The sequence below is a fragment of the Pseudophryne corroboree genome, chromosome 12 (genome assembly GCF_028390025.1).
Source record: "Pseudophryne corroboree isolate aPseCor3 chromosome 12, aPseCor3.hap2, whole genome shotgun sequence".
Lineage (NCBI taxonomy): Eukaryota > Metazoa > Chordata > Amphibia > Anura > Myobatrachidae > Pseudophryne > Pseudophryne corroboree.
In genome coordinates, this window is record NC_086455.1 from 120731133 (window position 1) to 120740481 (window position 9349).

The 9349-nt window shown below is 46.6% G+C and overlaps 2 protein-coding genes across 2 annotated transcripts in view; one reads left to right on the forward strand and one right to left on the reverse strand.

Annotated features, from left to right (window-relative positions):
* The window catches only part of HEATR4 (HEAT repeat containing 4), a 117555-nt gene extending 114632 nt beyond the window's left edge, over nt 1-2923 (reverse strand). Inside the window, exon 1 of the mRNA XM_063947939.1 lies at nt 2834-2923. The gene's annotated coding sequence lies outside the window, so the exon portion shown is untranslated. The remainder of the gene's footprint in view (nt 1-2833) is intronic.
* LOC134980913 (acyl-coenzyme A thioesterase 1-like) lies at nt 1977-8715 on the forward strand. The gene is made up of 3 exons (XM_063947941.1): nt 1977-2714; nt 4779-4981; nt 7894-8715. Exons 1-3 carry the CDS (start codon nt 2258-2260, stop codon nt 8494-8496), a joined length of 1263 nt encoding a protein of 420 aa, XP_063804011.1. The 5' UTR covers nt 1977-2257; the 3' UTR covers nt 8497-8715.
* The last annotated feature ends 634 nt before the right edge of the window (nt 8716-9349 follow it).

Sequence of the window (9349 nt, forward strand, 5' to 3'; positions counted from 1 at the left end):
CAAACCTGTAATTTCAGCCAGGGCAGTCGAGAACCGGGCTGGGCCCAGGTACCTTTTAAGGGGTGTGGCCTAATCACAGGAGGTGTGGTCATGTACCTTAAGTAAAAAATACAGAAAAAATAGTAAATTAAGCACCTCCATGGCCTCACTGCAGCCCAGTACACAGCAGAGTGCGCTGCGCTGAGAAGAGCTGCAGCTGCGGCTGCCAGGTAATGGGGAGGGGGTCTGGGCCCCTACTGGACCCTCATTTGGCCCCTCCATCAGACCTGGGCCCGCCGAATCCTCTGACTGGCTGAGGCTCTGACTGATAGCAATTGGTGGGAGAAATCCCCACCTCGTCCAAACAGCCCTGATCAGCCAATCAGCTCATGCTAGGTGTAACCCGTGCCTAAAAACCTGGATTGCACCATTCAGACATAAGCCAGGGTACTGGTCTGGCCAGGGTGTAGGTCCCAGGAATGACCCTGGTTGGTTGCAGACATGTCAACCCAGGTCAGACCCTTTCAGACATAAGCATGACCCGTGTTGACTCACCGTGCCCCAGCAAATATCCCAGTTGTCTAAAAGTGCTATTACTGATCCACCAGGATGGACGAAAGAGAGAATCCTACTTGCAGCAAAATGCAGAGATAAGGTTTCTTTATTTTCAGAGGCACACTGTGTAGTATACAGAGCCAACGCTACCCGCTCGCTCAGCAGCTCCTGCAAAGCTGAAGAGGCACTCTGCTGTTGCTGCTGGCTGCATCTGTCACACTGTATGATAAACGCAGGCAGTGTGAAGTGTGGCTCCGACTCGGTCCCTCCGGCTTCCTCCCTCCTGTCTCCTTCCCACTGCACTTTAGGCAGCGGCGCCGGCAGCACTCTCCCGCGGTTCTGTGTGCAATAAGTACTGCACACCACCTCTATCTCCTACCCCTCTGACTTAAGTGTAAGGGGCATTAGCTGTTGCACTACTACTGTGGGCATTCTGTGTGTCACAACTACTGTGGGCGCTCTGTGGGGAACTACTGCTATGGGTATTATGTGTGGCACTACTACTGTGGGCATTATGTGTGGCACTACTACTGTGGGCACTCTGTGGGGAACTACTGCTATGGGCATTATGTGTGGCACTACTACTGTGGGTGTGGGCATTATGTGTGGCACTACTACTGTGGGCATTACGTGTATCACAACTACTGTGGGCACTCTGTGGGGCACTACTGCTGTGGGCGTTCTCTGTGTCATGACTACTGTGGGAATTCTGTGTGGCACTACTGCTGTGGGTGTTCTGTGTGGCATGACTACAGTGGGCATTCTGTGTAGCATGACTACTGTTGGGGTTCTGTGTGGCACTATTGCTATGGGCATTCTGTGTGGCACGACTACTGCGGGCATTATGTATTAGTGGTGCTATCACTGTGGGCATTTTGAGTGGCACTACTGTGGGTGCTATGTGTGTAAGGGACACTACCGTGGGCAATATGTGTAAGGGGCGCTATTACTGTGGGCATTTTGTGTGGCACAACTTCTGTAGGTATTCTGTGTGGCACTACTTCTGTAGGTGTTCTGTGTGGCACGACTACTGTAGGTGTTCTGTGTGGCACGACTACTGTAGGTGTTCTGTGTGGCACGACTGCTGTGGGCATTCTGTGTGGCACTACTGCTATGGGCGTTCTGTGTGGCACGACTACTGTGGGCATTATGTATTAGTGGCGCTATCACTGTGGACATTTTGTGTGGCACCACTACTGTGGGTGTTGTGTGTAAGGGACACTACTGTGGGTACTGTGTATAAGGAGCACTATTGTTGTAATGTGAATTAGGTACACAACTATTTGCTGGAATATGAATCAGGGGCACTACGTGTTGTATAATGTGAATAAGATTGTGATACTGTGTGGCGTAATTTGATTTGGAGATACCTGTACTCAGTACTGTTGTGCGGCCATGCCCCTTCCATGTGAGACCACATCCCTCTGGAGCGCACTGTCTCTTTATCACATATGGGAGAGAGGGAGCACATTTTTTGTTTGCTGGGGGGGGCGCTGGACACCCTAGCACTGGCCCTGGTAGTATAATACATGATATGCCCCCTGCAGAGCAGTCAATGGCCTTAATTCACTTTATACCACACTACTGGTAATCCTGACCCAGAGCTCTCATTACATAGCACAGTGCCCTTTAGACTCTGCCTCCTGTCAGGGAGAAGGCTGCAGTGTGTGCCGCCGGTACAGCCGTAGAGTACTGCAGTGTGTCCCGCCGGTGCAGCCGCCCCATGTCCGCCGTCTCCCTTCAGCTCTCCCCGGACCGCTGCCTCTTCGATGCCCCCCTGAGGCTCCGGGCGTCCGGTCTGAGCCCCGGGCAGGACGTCACCCTCCAGACCGCTCTGACCGATGAAGGAGGGGAGATCTTCTCTTCCCTCGCCCGCTACAGAGCTGAGAGCAGCGGGGAGCTGGACCTTACCCGCAGCCCGGCACTGGAGGGCGGGAGCTTCACCGGCATAGAGCCCGAGGGGCCCCTGTGGGCCATGGAACCCAGGAAACCCTTTAGAAGGCTGATCAAGAAAAACGTGCAGACGCCGTTCCAGCTGCGCTTCTCCCTGCACCAGGCCCACGGGGAGCCCGGGACTCTCCTAGCGTCAGCCGCCCAGGAGAGGAGCTTCATGGGGGAAGGGGTTACCCGGGTCCCGGTGCGGGAGGGGAGAGTGCGGGGCAGCCTGTTCCTCCCACCCGGTGAGTATGAGATGGGCCAGACACTTCTCTCCATGATTTATTACATTATACAATAGTTATGTATGGTCTCCTAATAGCCCAGCATGTCATGTTCTATAACCGCTGCCACTAATAGTTACCAGCTATAAAGTAGCAGTAACCCAGGACTGGCAGCAAGGAGTAGGGCAGGAACCGTGGCCTGGCAGTGTGCCTGCCTGGCCTGCATGTAATAGTTGGTCGCGTGGATAGTAGAGGAACTATCCCGCTGGCCTGGCTCCTCCCCCTTGTGTTGTGACTCCTCCCCCAGACGGAAAAGGTCCCTTAGCCCACTTGATTCTAGCATCTACCAAGCCAGTAATGATGGCCATCTACCATCGATGATTCCTGATCATCGATGGTTTGCGAATGCTGACGAATGTTTTTGCCATCAAACGGATAAAACCAGATGGCTTCCCTCCATCGATGGCACAGCATAAACAAACTATTTTTTTTTGTGTGCAAGATGTCGGCACACAGAGCATAGATCCGCCCCTAACACTACTAAGCTCCGCCTCCAGTTTTTTATTGGCCCGAGCCAGCACATTTCAGTGGTTTCCATCAAGTGGTTCTAAGCATCGATGGTTTGCCATAGATGGTTTATGTACCATCGATGGCTATCACTGATGGTGTCATCGATGGCAACCATCAATGGACAGTCCACGATGGCCATCCCTAACCACAGCCTGTAGCATTGCAATCACTGTAAGGTTGTGAAAGCGATCACAGATGCCATAATCTCTAAAGGTGCATACACACTTGCCGATAAAGTAAACAACGTTGCTTATTTTGCCCTTACTAAGCGACGTCATTTACCATATCGACTAGTGTGTACGCTGCCGAATGACGAGCGATGCGTGGCCCCGTGGGTCGGTAACGACCCTCGCTGTCAGCCGTGCATGCAGCGCAATTTGTACTGTCGTCGAAAAGCCACATGCACAGCCCAGCCTCGGTGGGACATCACTGAGCGCTATCGTTTGCATATCGCTCAGTGTGTACGCACTACTGACAATGGCCTTGGCAGGGAAGGGAACACACGAGGCAACGTCGCTCATGCAATGTAATCTCGTGTGATAGTAGCACCCAGGATTGCATTTCAATATGCAATCATATTAGCTGGATGAAATATCCAGCACCCACAAGATCAAGGAGCCCTGCGATGTGCTGTGTGGGCTGCCGGCCTCCGGTCAAGCATAGAGGCCACTTCGGGGGGCCGAAGCACAAGCAGAAGGGGTGGCTTTTGCTAATTGTTGCTTAGTAAATAAATCTGCACAAATCTTTGTCTATTCGTTCCAGTACTGTTAATGGACATTTTAGTGCCCAAACCCTGAACATGTTGGGTGGCGGATTACTGTTGGAGACTTAGGATGCGCTCACACTATGCAATATCGCATACGATCTGGCTGATATTGGCCAGTTTGTTGCGATATTGTATAGTGTGTATGCACGGTACAGGATACGAAGTGCGCTCTCTGCGGGTCATATCCAGCATCGCATGTCGGAACCTGCATGCAGGTCCAACATGCGATATTGCTTACGGCCCTGCTCCTCCCCCACCCCACCCCCCATCGCAGCCGACATCACAGGCGATGTCGCATCGTGCAGACATCACACTGATGTGTATATAGCCTTCGGATGGATACACACTGGAACAACTTTCTTGATGATTTCCCTTGAACACAGAACAAGTGAGATTGAGCGTACACACTGTGCAATCTTCCCAAACAACCGGCATGAGAAATATAGTTTCTCCTGTACACACTACAAAGATCGCTGGCTAATTTAAATATCTCACAAGTGTTATGAGGATCAAATCCTTGCTTCCCAATAAAAAGTGTATAATTAATTGAAAGGGTATAAGTGTGTGACGTTTATTATGATGATGATGATGATGATGATGATGATATCAAGCAACCTTTCTCAAAAACAGCACATTTTCCAAATGCTCAGTAGGGCCAGTGTATTGTGAGACAGGTGCGTATTGTGAATGTACAGTGTAACACCCACAAACAGTGTGTCCCAGCCCTAATTTGTGATTTATACCATTAGGGACTGGACCATTTCCTGGAGTTATTGAAATCCAAGGGACCGGCGGGGGCCTCCTTGAATACAAATCTAGCTTGCTGGCTAGTAAAGGATTTGCCACCCTGGCATTGGCTTACTATAACTATGAAGACCTCCCAAAACAAATGAAAGATCTTCGTTTGGAGTACTTTGAAGAAGCAGTAACCTATATGCTGCAGCATCCCCAGGTGAGCCGTGGGCAGTTCCTGGGCACATTCATCTCAACATGATATGTTTTACAAAAGTCTTGACTAGAGCTAGCTCAGTGACGCAGTAGTATGGCTCTGTTATGTATTCTTCATAGGACTATCAGCCTGGTAGGATACATTATAGAAATGCTCATACCTGGTACTCATCACTTACTATGAAGAGCAAGGTCGGGTTCTCAGAGAGTTACCAGCATTCCAGGAGCACATAATGTTCTAACTCACCATGGAAATCCACCTTACGCTTATATATAGATTTAATCTGGTGTAAAGGTTTCTTAAAGAATGCAGTAAATATCAATGCAAACGCCAAACGTCTAAAAGCATCTATTGTGCTGGTTTTATTTTGAGTGTATTCATAAAAAGTTAAAGAACTGTGAGTACAGTTACAGGTGACTAGTATATGTTGGCAAGCTTGGTCAAAGCCAGTTATTTACTGGGCTTCTAAATGAAACCAAAAAGATAAAAAATGAGGGTGCAGAAACCCACCTGGTCTCTGTGATATAGTGAAATAGTTATAATAATTTTTACTTGCAGCAAGCCACAAAGAACCAAGAAATGCTACCTGGTCTAGAACATAATATTAGACAGAGAATTTTTTCATGGTTGCGCTGGTATATTTCTGAATAGCCCACATAAACCAGTTGCTGCATAGTAACAAACAGGCAACGGAGCATACGGTCCTTCAAAGGATTGTGTATTCCACCCTCACAAGATACCAGGTGCGGCAGCCATCTTGGGCGCACTGCGTAGGATTACCCAGGGTGGAATAGTCCACACCTAGAAGAGATGACACCAAATGGGGAGATTGCAGAGTCCTAAAGTTCAGGGTTCCAACAAAACCATCAGGTTCATGTATTTTTCATCCCATCCACAATTGCACCAGATGAGGCAGCCATGTTGGGCGCACTACGAAGGTTACACTGTGGGAGATGAGCCATACAAGAGCCAAATGCATGTATGGGAAAACTGACACAGGTATAGAAGTATGCTATACCCTGCTCGGAAAGATCCAAATGAAGCACACCCTGCCCACAGAGGAACCATCCGAAGCAGCCATCTGGGGCTGCTGGCAGGGTGTGCAATCAGTGGAGGTAAACATTACAGGAATAGCACACAGTGGGGTGGAAGTAGCAGGAATAGCACACAGGTATTGGAATAATACAGGAATGGCACACAGTAGGCATTGGTCCTGGTGTTCTTATGGCAGAGGTGAGGAGAGGCCACATAATGATCCTGAGTTGCAGTGTTTGTAGAACTAGTTTAATTAGTGATTCTAGCTTAGTCCAAATCCAGTAAACTCCGGTTCTAACTTCATCCTTAAAATACATACTTAACAATTTTGCACTGAAGTCAGATCACATACAGTTGTAGACAAACTTTCTTGGGGTGTGAAAAGTGTTGCCAGAGAGAGATGATAAATTCAGGTATACAAGCATGAGGATAGTTTTTTTTTTTTTTACCTGTGAAGAAAGGAGAGATGGGTTTCAGTTCCGGGCTAACTTAATTCTTAAAATACATCCTCAACAAATGCATACTTCATAAATGCTTGCTGACCAAGTCCTGACTGCAGGCCTTGAGGATATTGCTCTTAAATGCTACAACTATATCAGCTGGCAAGAGGGGAGGTGTGCAATCCTCAAGTTTTTCTGGACCCATTTAAAATGAAAAATTAATTTGGTATTCCTTCTCATTACGGCTACCATTGCCCTAATTTCTGCGTTTTCCATACCATGGTGCTAATCACATGGGTATCAGATGGTTGGAAATGTTCTTGACCTTGTCTCAGATCTCATGGCACTGTACTGTACTTATGGATGATTTGGGCACAAGAAATTAGACTCCTTTTGCTCTACTTGATGAGGGAGAGGGTGGACCCCAGCCGCCCAACTCTCCGGATACACCAATCCGAGAATTGCGCCAGCACCGTGCAAATCTACGCTGCCACCAGCAAAGACTTTTCAACATATCATGGACATTGTAGGCGTCTTTAGCTTTACCTGTAACCACAAATCTCAATATCTCATGTAAAAATAGGTAACATGGGAGTTCGCTTGACTTGGGTTCAATAACACAGCAGTCAGAACTAATTATATTTTTATTATAATTAAGAAATATCTTCGGGTTTACAAGGGTAAAAAGATTACAAAGAATATAAAGAGTTTTACAAAAGATATACAGGTTACTAGCAGTCTCAATAAACAAAAAGGGAATAAAGAAAATCAGAACCTAATTACTTTTACGTAGTACATTAAGATCTGTGTGAGGAAGCTTCACAAAGAAAATAGACATGCATCCAGGCATGGGCAGCTACTTCCATCAGAATGAACAAGGATCCATCAGTGATTCACGTAATTACAGGCCCCTAAGCACATCAGCGCCCACCTCTTGGAAAGGTTAATCCTTACTCTGCTGGGCCCATTTATATCCAGCAGTGGAAGGTCACTCTCCTTGTAATATCTATAGAAGGCCTGTGATCTGTGTGTCACATCTTCCTAAGCATGAAGTTGTGTATTGAAGTTCCAGAGGTTTATGATGCTAGTCAGGAAATAGGATTTCTGGACATTCCTTTCAGGCAGGGGGCATTTGTCACACTTCTCTGGTCTGTTTACAGAGCCCCCCCCCCCCCCCCCTGTTGACATAACAAACTAATAGGGCTTATCAGACCTCAATGTCCAGAGCTTGGCAATATCTGCTCTTGATGTAGAAATACAATCCTTTTTTACAATGTCATGTCAGGGTCCCCAGCCACATATAATTTATACTTTTGACAATAGACAACTCTGAGGTCAGCTCACAGGAGAAACTATGAGATTTCCCTGACACCTTCCTAATGTGTATCTCTGATATAATACAGCCAGTTGGAGTCTCAGTCTATTTTCTCTCTATTTTAGGTGAAGGGTCCAGGAATTGGTCTTCTTGGCCATTCTAAAGGTGGAGACTTGGTGCTTTCTATGTCCTCTTTCCTTAAAGGCATAACCGCCACAGCTGTTGTAAATGGCTCTGTTGCCAATGTAGGCACAGCCCTTCACTATAAGGACATTACACTTCACCCTATTGGCAGGAATGCGAAGATGATGAAATACCCAAAGCCAGGGGTGGCAGAGATCAGAGAGGCATTACATAATCCATTGGAGGAAGCTCAGCGTAAAAGTCTCATTCCCGTTGGGAGAGCAGATTGTAAGTTCCTATTTGTTGTGGGAGAAGATGACCGGAACTGGAAGAGCGACTTCCATGCTGAAACTGCTTGCAAGCTTTTAGAAGAACAGGGGAAAGAAAAGCCAGAGCTTGTGTATTACGCCAAGGCTGGTCATTACATAGAGCCACCGTATTTCCCAATGTGTCCAGCCTCAATGCACAGGCTTGTCGGTATGCCAGTAATGTGGGGAGGAGAACCAAATTTCCATGCTAGGGCACAAGTGGATTCCTGGCAGAAGATACAGGATTTCTTTCACAAGCACTTAAACCATCAACGTATCCTGGTTAACAAACTGTGAGCAGTACTGCCGTATGCAATATCTATCTATCCTCTGTGTTATGCAGAGGGAAAGCCTTATAACTTCTCCAGGAATTTCCTTTCCACCTCATTTATAAATTACTGTAATTGGTTGTTGCTCTTCTACGATGCGAAGCTCTTCTGATTGTATATTGATATAAATATATGTGCATTTGTCATGTGAATTTCAAATTATTTCTAATAAATATTTATAATGCCAGCGATAATATATGTTGCGGGTGCAAGGCGCATCTTATTACCATATACGATAAAAGTGCGCTGTACGTTGAAAACACTACATCCCTTAAGAGAAAACAAGTACACGCACACATTGTCTGAGTTCCAACGCTCATTGATGTATATATTTGATATTAAAAGGATATGTATACAGTATATCACATGTACAGTATATATCGTTCAGTTATAATGTTACAATTACACAAGAAGCGGATAGTTACAAAAGAATCCATTACAGTTACAGTCCTTTTCTCCATCTTTGGATCTGCCTCAACAGCAGCTACACAGAACAGCAAAAAAACAGCATCTCAAGCAGCAACCAGCAAACAGAACTTATTGTGACTGGAATCACCTATACACTGTGTATATTGGGGGAGTACAGGTCTGGGACTGAGTCTTCTGTTATTGGTCCAGGGGAGGGAACTTTCTCATTCATGATGTGTTATTGGTCAGTTCATATGCAAGCAACGTCCAATTTGATGGTGTAATTATAGTGGTTAGCCACTGGTTCCTTTCTGCACGCATGCTGTATTCCAGGAAGTTCTTTGTTCTAATAAGAGTGACATTAACTTTCATACATTTAATCATAACTAATCGTTGCAATGTGCTACAACCTA